The following is an 18,962-nucleotide window of genomic DNA, read 5'->3' on the forward strand; positions in this document are numbered from 1 at the left end:
TCTTAGGGCTATGGGGCGCTGTGGATCCCAACCCTTGTCAGTGGGAGGGTTCAGTTTTTAGATGTGTTTTTGAGTTTTGTTAGGGTTTGCGTCCAGAAAGGCGAGATGGCGGCGCCCCCCGATGATGAAATAAGATTCTCCCATTTAGTCCCCGTTTCGGTGATACATTTAGCATCCTTCGTGGGCGTGCAAAGGTGTATCTCCAACGAATCTGTCTTTGATGAATTTGCTCGGATCTGTTCATCGTTCATCTACATTCGTGTGATCTTTCCACTACTTTTCATCGGCGACGGGTGCTGTTCTGATGCGCTGGTTTTATGGGGGCTTTTTACGAGGACTTTCCGATGTCAATTACAATAAGTTTTGCCCGACTCCAGTGAGGGAGGGACAATGACGACGACACGCCTTCAGCTAGTTTCAGTGCTTGTAATCATCACTAGATAGTCTATGAATCTTGATGTAATTTTTACTCCTCCGTTCAATAATATAGTATCAGAAAACGTCTTACAATATACTCCCTCTGTTCTAAAATTAGTATAAAGTTGAGTCATCTATTTTGAAACGGAGGGAGAATGACCGAGGGAGTATTGTTTCTTGTGTTCATTGTATGATGGAAGATTAAAATAGAATAAAATAATAATCCAATTCCATGACCGACGAGGGCAACAGCAAAACGACGAAAGAGCAGCAAACACAGGAGGAAGACCGAGACATGTTCCACGGGCCGTCCATCTACAAACCAACGGCGGATGCGTGTTCACGCGTCTTTGAACACCCGAAACGATTAATTAAGCTCGTGGTCGTCACAAACGCAACTATTCCCAGGCCATCCCATTTCCAATCCTCCCACCCTTCCTCTCTCTCCCCCGCCCCTCGCCGTCGCCGGAGAGAGAGAGAGGGACGCGGCCGCGGGAGAAGAAGGAGGGAAGATGATGATGACACGGGCCTCCATGGGGGCCATGGAGGGCGCGGCGCTGGACGAGGTGGTGCGGCGATTGGTCGAGGGCGGCCGCGGCGGGCGGCAGGTGCAGCTGTCCGAGGCGGAGATCCGGCAGCTCTGCGTCGACGCCAAGCGGGTTTTCCTGTCCCAGCCCAACCTCCTCCGCATCCAGGCCCCCGTCAAGATCTGCGGTGATTATTAAACAAATCGTTTCTAGCTTTGTTTTTGCTCCTTTCCAAATTACTAGTATATGTAGTTTTGATTTTGATGGTGTTTCTTTCATAGAACGAATAGGTTTGTTGGTAAATTTTTAGGCGATGTGGAGAATCTGTGAATCATGAAGGGATTTGGTACACCTTGGTGGCGTCTGGTGGAATTTAGGGATAAGAAAAGGATGGGTGCCCTTACAAGGGATGATGATCTCTTTGTACTATGATGATAATGCCTGATTTGAGCTTCCTAGGCCTTAACCATTAATGCTTAGTCGTAGGTACTCCTAGGGATGCAAGTGATAACCGTGAAAGCCCGCATATAAGTACATTAAAAGTCAACCTTATGTGAATGTCAAAGGAGAAATTACAATAAGTTGATTTTGTGTATTACTTATGAACGTGCTTCGCGGGTTGCCCTGCCCGCAGCGAGCTTGCATCATTAGGGTACTCTCACTTTGGCTGCTGGCGCCATTTGTTTTGCTCATTTTTTAACATGTGAATTCATGATGGAGTTGCTTGGTTACTGAGCTGAGGTGGGATTGTTGGCCATATTGGGAGCTGTGGTGGATGGTCAAGTTGCTGCTCATTGTCCATTAAATTTGTTTGCATGAGCTGGTGACATTGTGACCAATAGTGCTGTTGTTGGTTCTACACTGGGTTTGGTCGGTATGGTATTGTAGTCCGTACGTCCCTCTGGTGTCAGGAAGCACAAAGTAGCATCATGCATAACAACCCTACCAAATTTTTAAAGTAAAATAACACAAAAAGGGTAGGCAAATTGTGAACCCTGGGCTGCAATATATCATAATAAACTTGGCAACAGGTTTGCAGAAGACTTCTCTTCACCTTCAATATGTCAATTGCCTTCTTCACTCTCCTCCACCCTAGCAGGACTTCTGGATGCTGCATAATACCCAGAATTTTATACAAATGGTCTGTATACTACCCGAAACCCTACCATCAATTCATTTCATTTCAAACTTCCCATAATGCCTAGCATGTAGCCCACAGGCCACAGCCTGAAGGATAAATAACCATCAATTTGTCTGTGTACAATCCTCCCTCCCCAAGCCATCAAACAGTGAAATCTTCCTGAGACTGAGACGAAACAAACAATTGGGCGAACAAAATCGATATGGTTTTGATCCCTGACACAACACGATAATCCTCCCCTTGGCAGTTCCTCTTTCAACCAAACATCCAAGTGAAGTTTATTATCGAAGATTTGCCAGTGGAAAAATCTTGTTCTTTATTTGGTTTTTGCAGACCACACACTGACCATTCTGTAACTGGTAACTGCTCACTTTCTGTAGAAGGATCTTGTAGAAATCTCATTATTATTTTCTCTAGTCCCGAGCTAATAACATCCTGAATTACACATCCTCCAACCTGTATATCAAATCATTCCACATGTTAACCTAATAACCTCTACATCTCCTGACATCTTTGATTCACCTGCCATATTTCATCCTAGCAACAATCAACCACCGGCATAAATTTGAGCAAATTTGAAAATTACATGATAGTGAATACTGGCATGTACAACCTTTATAGCTCTACCATTGTACAGATTATCTGCTAAGGAGCTTTGTCAGTGCAATCCCTTTGAGTTAATCTCGTTTGTGTGATAAAGATTTCTTTCTGCATAAAGTTTAGAGCTTCTTAATATTCTTTTCATTATTATTGTAATTTATTTTACACATCTTCACAGAAAACTCTAGTCTTACCTCGTATGATGATACCTTCAGGTGATATCCATGGTCAGTTTGTTGATCTTCTAAGGTTGTTTGATTTGGGTGGTTATCCTCCAACCTCAACCTATGTATTCCTCGGAGACTACGTAGATAGAGGCAAACAGAGCTTGGAAACTATATGCTTACTGCTGGCATACAAAATAAGGTACCCTGACAAGGTTTTCCTGTTAAGGGGGAACCATGAAGATGCAAAAATCAACAGAGTCTATGGTTTCTATGATGAATGCAAGAGGAGGTTCAATGTTCGACTGTGGAAGATATTCTCTGATTGCTTCAACTGCCTGCCTATTGCAGCACTCATTGACGACAAGATACTGTGCATGCATGGTGGCCTTTCACCTGAACTGACTAACCTGGACCAAATAAAGGATATTGAGAGGCCGGCTGAGATTCCTGATTATGGTCTCCTGTGTGATTTGCTTTGGTCTGATCCTAGCCCTGACGGAGAAGGGTGGGGGGAGAGTGACAGAGGTGTTTCATGTACGTTTGGTGCAGATATGCTTATAGAGTTTTTGGAAAAAAATGATCTTGATCTTATCTGCCGAGCCCATCAGGTTTGTGAACACTTAGTCGAACTTATGTTATTTTCTGGATTATTGTTATTCTCGAGCTTTACTTACAGTAACTGCATGTACCATGAATGCCCTTAGGTGGTAGAAGATGGTTACGAGTTCTTTGCACAGCGGAGATTAGTCACAATCTTCTCAGCTCCAAATTATTGTGGGGAATTCGATAATGTAGGTGCTCTGTTGAGCATAGATGAAAATCTAATGTGCTCATTTCAAATCTTGAAGCCAAATGAAACAGGCACACCGCGTGTGAAAAGACAAATCCCAAATAAGGTAAATCAACTAGCTTCAGATTGGATTCATATTCTACTATGTACTACAAGTTGAGCCTGTGGAGATAGAATGTTTTATCATTGCATTATCATTACTGACTAGAGTAATAGAAAAGTAGAAACCATGATTTACAAAACGAAAGAAAATTCGATGATAATGCCTCTGATGCACAAGTTCTGCTGTGGTTTGCTGGTTCTGTTAATTCTTGCATAATCCAGTCATCCGCTCTTTTTTATTGAACATACAATAGCTGCACAGTGGGCCGGTACATTAAAAAAATTCTAAATTCTAATGCCATCTCGTTGTTGCTTCTGTATGTTCATGAGGAAAATTTGTGGATAACACTACCACAGAGAGCGATAGTGAATTGATAATGTAATTGAGGATATTCCTTCATTCAATCTTTGATCAAGAAGGGGCTATTCAATGTGTTCATTCTGTGATTCCATCAACTATTACAGTACACTTTAGCTACCCAACCAGTTAGGTCTTGAATAACCATAGGCCTAGGGAAACTTCACAGTAGATATCATGGCGACCTACTCGGTAGGTTTGTTTAGTTGATGAGAATGGAAGTGATAAGTAGGTTAGTGTTGAGCTATTCCCACAAACACCCAATGATCAGAATGATTAGTACTCCAGGACTGCATTAACCCTTCCAATATGCATATCTTAATCAATTGATCTGTGACCATCAAATAGCTACTACATGTGAACTACCCAAGATGCAAAATACAGTAGTCTCTACCTACGATAACATATCCTGAATAAAATATCTGATAAGTTCTATTCCCTCCATTCACAAATATAAGATGTTTTGGATATTTCAATATAGACTACATACGGACTGAAATGAGTGAACAAACACACTGAAATGTGTCTATATACATCCAATTAAAAAAAAAGAGTTAGAATATCTTATATTTGTGAACAGAGGGAGTACTTCACCAGATTTGGGATCTCAAATGTATGATTTGAAGGCAACAGAACTGATTATATTTCCTTTTTACCTTAACAGCCAGCAATTGGGGGAAGTGCCTGATCTGATAAACATCCAATTCCTTCAATATTACCATCGTCAGCTCGAAGGGGGTGATCTGATCTATTGTTTGGATCCACCAGGGCATGGCAATATTCATCCACCAGCCAATTGTCTTGCTTAACCACCCTTAGTTGCCGAGCATTTGTAAATGTCCATTGGCTCTGCACTTGTTTTCTCTGTACAGAATTAGGCCGGATTTAACAGCACCACCTATTCTGGTTGTTCTTGCTTGCGCGGCATCTGTTTTTGTAAGTTACTTTTGTGGTACATTTTTGCCTGTGGATGTTGATAGCTTCTGTTTGTGAGCATCTATTATTTGCCCTATGTTTGTGAGGTGACGTCTTGCCAACTTGTTCTACACTTGTACTTATCTACTACTACAATCTTGTGGTCTGTGAGGGAAGGTCTCCAAGGTTCTTATGACCTTGTTTGTTTTTTCTTCCATTTTTTGTACTCATCATCATCGCTCAAATTTGGTGAAATCGCCAACTACTGTATTTCGGCAATGGTGCGGATTAGAGAAACGGAGTTCATTTTCAAGCTCACGTCGGTCTATAGCCCCACTGATTATGCGCGCAAAGATGCTTTCTTTGATGAGCTTGCTAGTCAGAAGCCGCCGGCGGGTGTGGCATGGCACGTGTCTGGCGATCTCAACCAAATCTATCGGGCTAGGGACAAAATAACAGAAACATCAATAGGAGTCGTATCACCCGATTCCAGAATGCCCTACAAGCTCACGAGCTTAAAGAAATCCATCTGCAGAATTGGAGATTCACTTGGAGCAATGAGAAAGCGAACCCTACCCTCTGCAAACTTGATTCGTTTTTCTGCAACGCGGAATGGGACACAACCTTCAACAACCACGTCTTGCATGCTCTCTCATCATCGCTGACCGACCACTGTCCACTCTTGCTTGCTGATGAGAGGGGGCCTCGGAGGCCTAGAACCTTCAGGTTTGAGAACTTCTGGGCCTTTATGCCTAGATTCAATGATGTCGTCCTCAAAGCTTGGAATGAGCATTGTGAGCACTCGGAACCGTATCAGCTGTTGTTCCATAAAATAAAGAAGACGACCACTCGTCTCACCGAATGGAGCAGGAGGCTGTTCTTCAAGGCAAAGATCCACCACCACGCGGCCCTCTTGGTCATTCTACAGCTTGGCATGACTCAAGAAAATCAGCCATTATCCCTTGAAGAGCTAGACCTGCGTGCTAGACTAAAGAAACGAGTTGTAAGCCTGGCGGTTCTTGAGAGGGCCCGGAAGAAGCAATGTGCCAGAGCGGCCAACCTGAGGGAGGGAGACGCAAACACCAAAATTTTTCACCGGCGCATAAATGCGAGAAGACGAAAGAACCACATTCATCAGATAAAGCACGAGCATGGTTGGGTGACCGAGCATGAGGCGAAGGAGAAAATCCTTCATGAGCACTCTCTGAGGTCATGGGAAGGGGAGACACAAGCACTAAGGACTTCAATCGGGACGAGCTTAACACTGTGTCGCATGATCTGCAGGAGTTGGGGGCGGCCATCACGGAGGAGGAGGTCAGAAATTCCATTGATGAGATGCCTAGCGACAAGAGACCCGGGCTGGATGGATTCACATGCATGTTTTCAATAAATGTTGGGACTTTATAAAAGTGGACATCATGAGGGTCATTCATCTATTTGACTCCCTCCACACATCAAACCTTCATTGGCTCAACTCCGCCAACGTGATCCTTTTGCCCAAGAAGGAGGGTGCGGAGGGCGTCTCCGACTACCGCCCCATTAGCCTCATCCGTGCCATCACTAAGATTATTGCGAAGGTACTCTCCATTCGTCTCAGTCCGCACATGGATGTACTTGTTTCCACCGCCCAGAGTGCCTTTATCAAGAGGAGAAGTATTCATGATAATTTCATGTACGTCTGGAATTTTGCGAGACGGCTGCACATGTGCAAAACGCCCGCACTCCTATTCAAGTTGGACATCTGGAAGGCCTTCAATTCGGTCAAGTGGGAGTTTATTCTCGAGCTTCTCCAAAAGGGGTTCCCAAGCAAGGTTCGGAATTGGATCGCCGCACTTCTCTACACTTCCTCCTCCCGGATCCTTTTGAATGGGGTGGCTGGGCCGACGATCATACATGGCCAGGGCCTCCGCCAAGGTGAACCACTTTCGCCTCTCCTCTTTGTGCTTGCAATCGACCCCCCTACAACAGATTCTGGAGCTCGCAACACGGAAGGGCCTCTTCCACAAGATTCGTGGTAGGAGGGCCATGGTGAGAACATCCCTCTGCGCGGATGATGCGGCCATGTTTATGGCCCCTATCAAGAGAGATGTCGGCAACCTGACGTCAATTCTAAAGGGATTTGGGGAGGTGACCGGTCTTTGCACCAACTTCCAGAAGAGCTCAGTTGTGCCCATCCGCTGCTCCCGCGTAGAGTTTTCCTGCGACTAGGACCTCCTTCCCAATGAGATACCTGGGCCTCCCGCTCTCGATCTGGCAACTCAAGAAGATGGACCTACCATTTTTGGAGGACAAGGTTGCCAACAAACTGGTTACTTGGGAGGGCCAAAACATTACTACCATTGGCTGCATAGCCCTTGTCAGGTCTGTGACCACCTCCCAGGTGATATACTTTATCACACCGCTTGTCGTCCCTTCGGGCACGCTACACAATGTCAACACGCTTGAGCTGGCATTTCTATGGCCCGGTTCGGACAAGACCACAAGGGCTAAGTGTAAGGTCAACTGGGAGATGGTTTGCTGTCCGATTCAGTATGGAGGTCTTGGGGTGCTGAACACTAACAAATTTGCTCGGGCCCTGAGATTGCACTGTCCTTGGTTTGAATGGAAGGAACCAAGGAAGATGTGGGTGGGCACCGAAAACCCATGCAACGAGGTCGACCTTGACTTCTTCTACGCCTCCACCACCATCATTATGGGGAATGGGGCTAGAACGCCATTCTAGGACTCCCCATGGTTGCTAGGGCGCAAACCCAAGGAGATTGCACCACTCATTTATGAGGCATCCTCGAGAAAAAACTGAAAGGTGCGGGAAGCTATTAAGGACAATGCTTGAATTTTAAAGATAAGGCCAGACAATGTGGTATCTGTCGACCACATAAGGGAATTCTTTACCCTTTGGGTGCTTTTACATGACGTCAATCTTGAGAGCACTCTGAGGACGACATCATCTGGAAGCACATGACTAATGGGCAATACTCAGCCGCCTCCGCTTATAAAGCGCAATTCTTGGGCATGGTTAACTCTCCCGTGGAGCAAATGGTGTGGAAGGCTTGGGCACCACCAAAAGCCAAGTTTTTTGCCTGGCTTACTTTACAAGACCGGATTTGAATGGCGGACAGATTGGATAAGTGTGGGTGGCAAAACTGTGGTCATTGCCCTCTCCGTGGGAGGGGGCAAGAAACAGGGGCTCACCTTTTCTTCAAGTGCCGCTTCACCAATAGGCTGCCGAGACTGGTCATCGACAAGCTGAGTCTTGATGGACCCTTCTACTTGGCACCTAGAAGCCCCCGTCAGGGAATGGTGGACGAACAGGACTGGCTTGGGTATTCCCAACAGGAAGGCCATGACCTCCCTCACAATGCCAGTTTCATGGACTGTCTGGAACGAGAGGAACACACGCATCTTCCGTCACAAGAGCGCGCCGCCGCCGATCCTACTCAACAACATTCTTACCTAGGCTAGACTTTGGGTGACAGTGGGAGCTAAGAAACTAGGGGACATTTTAGTACGTGAGTAGTTGCCATGTGGCGTGTTATCATGGGGTTGTAAACAATCAAACTCTATTCTCCTCTTAATTAATTTACGAGGCAAATCTTTTGCCTCCGTTTCAGAAAAAAAGAGTATAATTTGGTCCATATATCATCATGATTCTAGTAAATAATTCTGAGATGGACTTCAAAAATATCAGTGAACTATTGTCAAGTATTTGCACAAGATGTTTTGTATTTTAGAAAGGATTACGATGTCACCCATGGAACCCCGGCCCCAGTGGATCCGTCCCTGCCATGATCTTGTTAAGGGCATGTAGGGGTGCGGCGGACGTGTCGAGCATGGGGCAACGGAGAGCTTGCTCATGGCCCGGACCCGGGGCTACTTCGCTGTCGTCGTTGATGTTGGAAGCAGTGTGTTCCCGTCCAGTGGCGGAGCCAAGATTCAAGTATAAGAAGGGCCGAGTACGTATATTGATCGAATCTTGTTGATAATTACTAGTTACTTCTACTATAATTGTTGATCGTTGGAGGGCCAGGCCCCTGCTCGTCCCCCCGGCTCCGCCCGAATCCCGTCAGCGTCAGGGTCATGAGCTCGATCGTGCTAAGTAATCTTCATCGCACCCATAAACTGTGGATGGCCTAACTCTATCGATACATGTTCTGCAATTCACCGCACTGGCATGTGGCATGCATGTGTTTCCCGCCAGTATGTACGTCCACCTCAAAAACATACGCAACCACTGTTTTCTCTTGAAAGGTTACGCACCTACTGGTAAGTAGAAAAGCATCATAAGTTCAAATAAAAGCAGAAAAGCTTCATATATTGCTGTAGCTGATCGTACGTGTGCATGCATGCATGCTTGCACAGACAAAACGTGCAGCATTATTAGCACCTGCAATGGCATGCATTATTGGTTGATTAGTTGCGTATGGACCGATGGTCCTTGCCTAGGTAGCTCTCTCAATCGACACACATCATAGAGCAAGTATGTATGTGATCCACGTAAAGACTAAAGAGCTAGCTAAAGCCGTGTGATCATCACCGCACGCACTGCGTACGTGTTGGATGAAATGCACCGCACGTACGCCGGTCTAGCCAGCTATGTCGATCCGTGGTCGGCACGCTTTTACACGGTGGATACGCGTGTACGTATGCCGAAACGTCCGCCATTGCTTTATGATTTTATGCTTTTCTGTGGGCGTACACGCTCACCACTTTATTATTCCTTCTTTTTCTCCCGTCTTCGGTGCACGTCTCGCGTGAGACAATTGGCCGAAAAAAAGCTACTAATAATAAGCTCGGTTGTTCGTTATGGCTACAGCGGCAAACACATGTACATAGTACATGATTGACACTTTGATAGGATGGATGGATCCTGGATCCACGGCGTACGTACGGCTACAATAATGCGTGCTCCGACCTCAACTTTCTTCATTTAGTTTTTTTTGCATATATAAAGCGATAAAGAGCTTTACGTCTAAGCAAGCTTTGTCCACAGGATATTTTGTTTTATAGGGTCTACGGATCTGCGTACTGCACGTGTGTTGTGTTTCTTAGGCTTTTCGACGGATTTATGTGATAGACCCATATCATATGAACGCGTGCGTGTATTTAAGCACGTGGTTTCTTTTGCGGGTAAGCAATGCATACATGCACATGTAGTGACCTCCAAAATGCAAGAATGGTTATAAAGCCCACATATAAGTCCACGACAAATCGAGTACCGAAATAGACAAGTTTGAAGATTTTAACGAGACGAGGATCAATATCGGAGGCGACTAGGGCAGTGGAAATGATGGATCTCGTCGTCCTTCGTCTCTTCTCTTGAATTACTGGTAGACATGATTACTCATTTGATGAATTTTCTTCTAGATCGGATGCGTTTGTGTGATGGGGGCACTTAGTGCATTATGTAAAAGTGACCAATCATCTAAGAGGGCATTGTTTGTTGAAAAGATGCCAGGAGACTGAATGTTTAATATATGATTGATGTCAACACCATGCTAGGTCCAAACTGTTCTTCTACCAAACTAATAACTAAACAGAAAACTAGCATATGCAATTTATGTAGTGCTATAAAATTTGATGAGTGTTTACATATGATTAGATTCCATACCATCTCAAGGAAAACAAAATCAGGTGATCCTTGATGTTATGGTCACTGCATACTTTTGTTGCATCACAACAAAACCATTGTGGTGCAAGGATAACATTACATAGTTTTTTTATGTTTGCCTTTGACCTGGTTTGTTATCTGGTCATATATAGACAGTCATTATTGTGACTAGAATATTCAGGAATAATGCAAGTGCTACTTTCTTTTGGTCAATTATAAATGTTTGAACAGTTATTTACATATGGTAATATCGCAACCCAACTCAAAGATATACACCATGCAGTCCTAATATATGTTTTCCTTCCACCACATGCCTTTGTTGCATCAGCAAAGACATTGAGGGGAAGGGATAACATTTCAGGGTTGCTTCATTTGTTTTCCTTGGTTTGGATTGTAATCTGGTCATATATATGTAGTCCATTTGTCACGATTTTAGAGCCGGTCATTACAAGTTAGTGTCATATGCAAGCCTAAGACCATTTAAATTGAGTGTTCATTGTTAAGCTTTATTTTATCAATGTCACCTAGTTGCGAAGGTGAAGATGCAACCAAGAAGGTAACGACTTTATCTTCTTTCCTTATGACACCACAATCAGTTTAATTGTCATATAGGTGAATTGATGTATATGCATGACATATGGATGAACCGCATATTGTACTAACTTGTTGGTTATATATATGATGTATGGGATGGATATGGATGAATTTTTACTTGTATCCATGTGCATGATGTGAATGGATTGGTTAGTCGTGCTGTGTCTGAAGCACTTTGATGTCAATTGTTGCTATATGTGTGAATGCGATATGGCATCAAAGAGCAGGGTTTGCTCTGCAACACATTCAGAGAGGGGGCCACCAGACAGAAGACACCATGGAAGAACCCACTTAGTGTATTATTAGAAAGATATCGATATGAGACTGGGTCGGTTGCAGAAACCTGCCAGGATAGAAAGGTCACAATCTGAGACGGGTTTATGTCCACCACTGAAAGAAGGTACTAATTACCTATAAGCGCGGCGGGTGGAAAACCGGTCACGTGTATCTAATCTAGGCCCGCCTCAAATAGGAATTTTATTAACTAGTGGCAGCGAATGCTCTAGCTGATTTTCATGCAGCATATATAAACTGTTCAGTGTCAACTGCTGTGGTACTACTTCTTTTATCTCATCTTTTGGCTGCAGTTCTGCATAGAAAACAAACGATACAGTTTGAAGTGACATCTTTGTTTGGCGAGCTTTCGCTGTGGGAGAGTACATATAATAGCGTGCGTATAGTGAAGCTCGATCGAGGAAACAATCGGCAGCAGGTAATGTGACTGCTGTGTTCCAAACTTCGCACATGCATTACCGATCCTTCTAACAGAAAAGGTTTAGTTGTAGTAGTGTCAGATCGAACTCAAAGACGACCTAATTGTCAGGTACATTTCAGACGTGACAGCTACAATTCTATTTAACCAGAACTAAGGTACCTTTCTATGATGGACTGAAATCTTCCATGAGTGAATTGGTCCAGGCGTGCTGTGACAATCAAGTAATCGCAGGACAAGTATGCCGAAAGTAAATTTGCTGGTTTTGTAGTATGATAAGAGCATCTACATCCGTATATATCAAATATGGTCCCTCAAACGTCCGTGGCCAGGTAGTGACCGGGCATGCCCCAAATTTTACTTGTTGCATCCGAACATCTCATACTAGATTCTTAAATCCATACAAAGACATGTAAACAAAATAACCTACGTACTACGTCGATCATCAAGTTACTCGTTGAAGATGTCGACAATCTCCGTGCCCGACTCCGTAGGATTGGCGGCAGCTGCAGCTCTGGCTCGTCCGGCGCCTTCGGCTACTCCGCTCCGGCCTCCTCTGCCTATATCTTCGCGTCGAGTTCGGCGAAGGGCGCGTCGGACTCCGCCTGCTCCCGCCGGAGGAACGCCCAGTTGGCCTCCACATAGGCCTCATCCTGGATGGACTCCAGGATGGCCTGCTGCTCCGCCATCTTGTCGGACCGGGCGACGGTGAACTCTGCCTCTGCCTGCTCCATGTTGAAGCCCGACAACTGTTGCTCCGGCTCCTCCGACTCCTCCACCTCCATGGGCGCTAGCTCCTCCTCGTCCTCTTCCCCCCGATCGCTCCTCCTCCTCCTCCCCCTCCTCCGGCTCCGGCGAGTCCGGAGGCAGCCCGGCAGCGATGCGGGCTGCGCGGGCGTCTTGTCTCGCCCGGATCTCCTGCCGCATCTCGGCGCAGCACTCCGGCGTGAGCATTGCGTAGTAGGTGATCTTACTCCGGACCATGGAGGAGCGCCAGAGCATGGGCAGAGCACCAGAGCGGGAGAGGGAGGAGGTGGAGATGGGCTCGGACTGGTGGCGCGGAGAGGGAGAAGGTGGATGGACTAGGGTTGCAAGACTCCGGCCGGCTTAAATAGGCCGATTTGCTCTTGGGCGGCGAGCCGGAACGACGCCACGCGGCGTTCACACCGCGGTGACGGAGGAGGCGTCCATCGGACCACTGGGTTTCCGGGAGAGTCCACGTGAGACCCCTTCGTCAGTCCTTCATGGCGGACGTGCCCGGACGTCCCCATATCCGCCCCAAATTTTGGCTCGATATGAGGGTTACCGGTCATCCTGGGCGTTTGAGGCCCGTTTGAGGGGGCCATTTGGGTCACAAAAACGTTGCCGGTCGGCCCGCCCGGACGTATGAGACGGGTTTGGAGCGTCCGGCTGTAGATGCTCTAACACCGTCATTTTTCCCACAAAAAAAATACCCCCCCCCCCCCCCCCCCCACGACCACAAAAAAATACACCATCATTTCAAGTTACTTTTCCTTCAAAGAAAATCCAAGTCTTGAAGAAAAATCATTCTTGCTAAATGTGCAGAGTAACTTTGCCAAGTCTTACTCCTCGTTAATTCTATCCTTTTGTCCAGTCCTCGCAAAATAAGAGTAGTCTATTCCTTAATTTCATCTTTTCGCCCTTTGCCACAAAATAAGAATCATCTTTTCACCTGAATGGGAAAGAATATAAGCAAAGAGAAATATTATCATTATCTTTTTGTTGGAGCATAGAAAATTTTATATGTGTCAGTTCCTTACAATGCATAACTACCACTGATTTCTTGAGAAAACAAAACGTAGTGACCACATGTACTTAGATTAAAACAAGCACGACAGAAAGACTACAAGAAAGAGAGAATCGAATTGACAGTCATGCATGTCATTTCCAAAGATATGGACCAAAGATATCGTTGGAGGCCAAGAAATGAAGAAATATATATAATTTATGTCAGAGAATCTAACAAATGAATAAGTGGTAATATGCTTTGTGCATACCTAGCTAGCTAGTATTGCAATTTGCAAAAGATGACATGAATTCATCGTGCTTGGTGCGCTCGGTCTCTCTGGTCTACTGGTGCTGTTATATGCAAGGTGCTCCACTTTGATCGACTTAGTTCTCAGATTAATTAACGCAATATGACATTTAGAAGAAAAAAATGCTAGAGATCATCCCTAAATATATATGCATTCCTCGAGTGAAATTTCTCTACTATGATTCAACAACTAAATAATTTTCAAGCTAGATGTTCTGTAAAATGTTTGCCTAAATATTTGCAGTTGATGAGTCCTTGTTAATGCTTGATTTGCATGTTGGTTAAAAAAAATGAGGATCAGGCTCCGTGGTCTCCAACAGGCACATTGCCTGATTTTCTTTCATTGAAAAAGATAGAAAAAGAAGCATGGCCTGGGGTGGGAACAAAGGCAATCTTAATTATAATTATCCAAAGTAAGTTAGGGTGTTCCATTTTGTTTGATCAGCTTGAGATTCCGGCTCATTTTGCGGTTGCTAAACTATGGGTTTTATTTTGTGTGTGGAAAGGATCAAGTATATTATGAAAATTCACTAGAAATACAAAGCATCCCAAACGTAATAAAAATTACATCGAGATTCCGATACCACCGAACAACCACTACTACTGTCAGAAGTAGCCACCGCCGCGCCACTGTCGCCGCTCCTTTACTAAAGCAGGCTCGACCTTGTCAAAACAACCGGGAAGTCTTCGTGCATGTGTTCCTAAGTACCAACGCCTTGGAGCCACAGTCGTCGCGATTGAACTCTTGCATAGAGTTGAAGCACCTGACACCAAATCTTGCCACATGACGAGAATGCTAACCTCACCACCCCAAGAAGAAGGCATGAATCTATGTTGGAGCACCATTGATTATGTCCAAACAGACGAACTCGAGGATGATTGAATTCCGGAAGACAAACTCAAAGAAGAAGCGTCGACATCCGCCCGAGCACAACACCTACGAGAACCAAAAATCCTTAGGCCACTTTTGGTTCATAGGATAGGATTATCATAGAAATAGGAATTTTGTAGAAAATGAGATGACATGTATCTCAAATCCTATGAGTAGGAATAGGAAACGAGATGTCATTTGGTTGACACCAAAGGAATTTTTCCATTGAGTCTAGGCTCATTTTTATTTTCCTATGAAATGTGGAGGATAGAAACCAATCCTATGTAGGAATAGGAATCTATTCCTATGAACCAAAGGGCTCCAAAGAAAAAAAAATCCTAAAAGAATCATATCCTCTAAAATTTCTATGAAATTCCTCCAAACCAAAGGAGGCCTTAACCTAAACTACTAACTGGAGTGGAGGCACCGGAATTCTCCGCACTATCGGCCGCCAGAGCGTACGTATTTGGCAGAGGGGAGGCAAATCCACGGGCTTGCCAATGAACTCCGAAGGAAAAAGTTTGCCCTAGCCGTTTAGGGTTAGGGGTGAAAATGAGAGGAAGCCCCGTGACTAGTTGGTGGCTAAACTATGTTGTTATAACCGTCTTGTATAATCATAATCTATTATAGGAAATAGCCATGGAAATAAGACGGCGTAGTTAGCAAAATAATAAAATAGAAAATAACTAGTATGACAACTAAGATTATTATAATCACTGCCATAACATTTCGTAGTTGATAGATTGAAAATATTTAAATGGTAATATAATTATACTATTCTCACATAGTGATCTAGATGTTTCAAGTCTATTTGCAATGAAGTTTGAAGAATCTGATTGTGAGGTCGAGGGGGCTATGTGGGGTGTCTTCCCGCACTCCTTTGAGGCAGCCCCAACAACATCTTGGGTTTTGCTCTCCGGCTCGGGCCTTGCTTCAACATTGACGAGGCTAGAGAGGATGTACATGAGTTGAGCCGGCGGCGGTCGCTTCGGGCAGCACCGTCAACGCATGGTTGGCGACTGGATCCTTTATTGCTCTGCAGACGGCTTCTCCTCCGGGTGGACCGAGGCCACAACGACTTCCTGACCACGAACAACAAAGTCAGGCCAACTCCGGCGGTGGAGCGACACCAGTGGCTCATTTGGAAGTAGAAGACGATTGGTACCCCAAGGACCTTGATGCAATTCTTATTTTATTTAGCTTTGCTTTGTAATGCTTGACTTTGGCTAGTGGATCTGGTGGCTTCTTCGCAAAATAAAGTACGTAGAAAAAGAATGAATGTAACCCAAAAATATTTTTCAGAAAAAGTATTAAATGCATTCATTCTTTATTTCCCCCCCAAAAATAAAAAGAATGAATGTATTAAAAAATAAAAAGAATGAATGTATTAAAAAATAAAAAGAATGAATGTATTTAATACCTTTTTCTGAAAAATATTTTTTGGTTCAACACACAAAAAAGAGTTATTTCAATGCATGTGTGCCTGAAGAAACAACAACACGTATAGTTGCAACAGGAGACACTGTTCACTTGGTTGAGATCCCAATGGACATTGTATGATGGATGGTGTTGGAGGACATCCCCTAATGGGGAGAAAATCTTGTATACAGGACACACACTAGCCGGTATATTCTCACAGTTCTCATCAACAACGAGTGATCATCTATCTTTTGGCAGAAGCAAGATGAGTGAAGCACTACCTAGCTAGTTGGCTAGTTTCCAAAATGAGCTATAAGCACTGATCAAAGTGCTATGAAACCGCATCAAAACTTTCCCAAAGGGAAAAAAATATATTGCTAGTATTGCTCCTACTCGTTGCCCAAAGAAATAAAATGTGTGAACGAGAGCAAGCCAGAGAGGGGAAAAAATCGCCAGAAGGAAATAGAGAAAAGGCTAACATTATCGCCAAAAGAAAAAAGAGAAAAAAGCTATTAGCTAATCACTTACTTTCCTTTGAGACATCAACATACTTGCATTCTCCATCGATCTTTATATAAGGCACTCTCCTGTGACGCTCAAGTCTCAACTCAACCACTGAAAACTTCTCAATCGATCAGGAGTCGACCACTCAGGAGTCAGGACAAGGAGGTAGCCATGGCGACGGATGCAGGGAAGAAGGCGTATGTTGTTGCCATGGTGATCCAGGTGATCTACACCGGCATGTACGTCGTCTCCAAGGCGGCCTTCGATGGCGGCATGAACACCTTCGTCTTCATCTTCTACCGCCAGGCAGCCGCCACTCTCCTCTTGCTACCCCTCGCCATCCTCCTCGAGAGGTAATCAACTGACCATTTACTTACCTACTGCTTGATCAAGTCATGATTAGGAAGCTAAAGATCAGTGGCTATATATGCATAGATGCAATCCAGCACCTATTAAAATTAGTTGATCCATCTTAACTAATATGAGTGAGGTCCATGACTGTTAATGATCTTGCAGGAGGAACGCGCCACCCATGTCACTGTGGTTGTTCACCAAGATCTTCATGTACGCTCTACTCGGGTAAGAACACGGCACCATTGACCTCCCTTTGAATTCATCATCATCATCATCTATATACGTGTGAAAGTAACATGTATTGCACGTACGTTACGTACGTAGGAACACGGTGAGCATGAACCTGCACAACATCAGCCTCAAGTACACCTCGGCGACGGTGGCATCAGCCACGAGCAACTCCATCCCCGTCATCACCTTCCTCTTCGCCGTCCTCCTCCACCTCGAAGCCATCAAGCTCCGCGCCGCTTCGGGCACGGCGAAGCTCGCCGGCGTCGCGCTCTGCGTGGCCGGCATCCTCGTCATCGCCCTCTACGCCGGGCCGCCGCTCAGCCCCCTCAACCACCACCGCGCCTTCCACGCGCACGCCGCCGCCACGGCCGCCGGGAAGCAGGGGGAGTGGATGAAAGGCACGTTCCTGATGCTCCTGGCCAACGTGACGTGGTCCCTCTGGATCGTCCTCCAGGCGCGCCTCCTCAAGGAGTACCCCAACAAGCTGCTGGCCACGGCGCTGCAGTGCCTGCTAAGCACGGTGCAGTCGCTCGCGCTGGCCGCGGCCGTGACCGCTGGCGGCGGGGAGGACATGTCGGCTGCGTGGACGCTGCGGCTGGACGTGGGTCTCGTCGCCGTCGCCTACTCCGGGTTCGTGGTCACGGGGGTGTCCTTCTACCTGCAGGCGTGGTGCATCGAGAGGCGGGGCCCCGTGTTCCTGGCCATGTCTAATCCGGTGGGGCTCGTGCTCACCGTGTTCTGCTCCTCCTTCTTCCTCGGCGAGGTCGTCCACCTCGGCAGCGTCCTCGGCGGGGCGCTCCTGGTCGCCGGGCTGTACAGCGTGCTCTGGGGGAAGAGCAAGGAGCAGCCGGCGCCGCCCCCGCTTAGTGCAGCTCCTGCATCAGCAACCACCATGAAACAAGGATGCGATGGTAGCAATGCTCGCACCGGCGCCATGAACAAGGAAGATGACGACGAGGTGAAACCGGAGGAGGAGAGGAGAACCAAGCTGGATTCACAGGTGTAGCTGGGAAATACGTACTACAGAGTTACAGCAGCCATGCATCCTGCAGGCAGGCAGGTCGGCCACGAGGAGCTGTTTCGTCTGACAGAGACTCTTGAATGTAATGCATAATACAGCACTAGGAAATGCACGAGTAGTACTAGAAACTTTATGAACCATCGTCATCCAAGGGCTGAAACGCAAGTGGCAGAGGATAATTGCTGGTATGTAACGGGAGCGGCTATTTCTAAGATGACATGGGAAATTCATATTTCTAACTGGATGATTCAGCTTTGTTTTTATGCTGCCCACATTGTGCAATTTGATCGACTTATTACAAATAAATAACTTTTGGCGATTTAGAAATTTGCAACTCTGATATGAAAATGTTCAGAACTTTTGGCGATTTAGACACAACTTACGGTAAGAATTAATATATGATTAATTTGATCTGTCTTGGCCGGTTGGCACCTACATGTTCAGTACATGTTGGTCTCTCTTCACATGATTGTCACAAGTTTAAAAGAGGACTTCCAAAGTAAAAAAAGGTTTTATTTTAATTCCTCAAAGTATTACTCCCGCTACCTGATTACTCACGATCATATATCACTTTC

At 45.5% G+C, this 18,962-nt stretch overlaps 2 protein-coding genes across 2 annotated transcripts; both read left to right on the forward strand.

Annotated features, from left to right (window-relative positions):
* Positions 1–804: 804 nt before the first annotated feature.
* LOC125550117 (serine/threonine-protein phosphatase PP1) lies at positions 805–5,123 on the forward strand. The gene is made up of 4 exons (XM_048713033.2): positions 805–1,131; positions 2,901–3,460; positions 3,557–3,748; positions 4,767–5,123. The coding sequence occupies exons 1-4, from the start codon at positions 930–932 to the stop codon at positions 4,788–4,790; spliced, it is 978 nt and encodes a 325-aa protein (XP_048568990.1). The 5' UTR covers positions 805–929; the 3' UTR covers positions 4,791–5,123.
* An 11,742-nt stretch (positions 5,124–16,865) lies between these two features.
* On the forward strand, positions 16,866–18,648 carry LOC125550126 (WAT1-related protein At5g64700). Its single transcript, XM_048713044.2, has 3 exons — positions 16,866–17,134; positions 17,298–17,360; positions 17,460–18,648. Exons 1-3 carry the CDS (start codon positions 16,953–16,955, stop codon positions 18,370–18,372), a joined length of 1,158 nt encoding a protein of 385 aa, XP_048569001.1. The 5' UTR covers positions 16,866–16,952; the 3' UTR covers positions 18,373–18,648.
* The last annotated feature ends 314 nt before the right edge of the window (positions 18,649–18,962 follow it).

Source organism: Triticum urartu, chromosome 1A, assembly GCF_056163025.1.
Source record: "Triticum urartu cultivar PI428250 chromosome 1A, HENAU_Tu73, whole genome shotgun sequence".
NCBI lineage: Eukaryota > Viridiplantae > Streptophyta > Magnoliopsida > Poales > Poaceae > Triticum > Triticum urartu.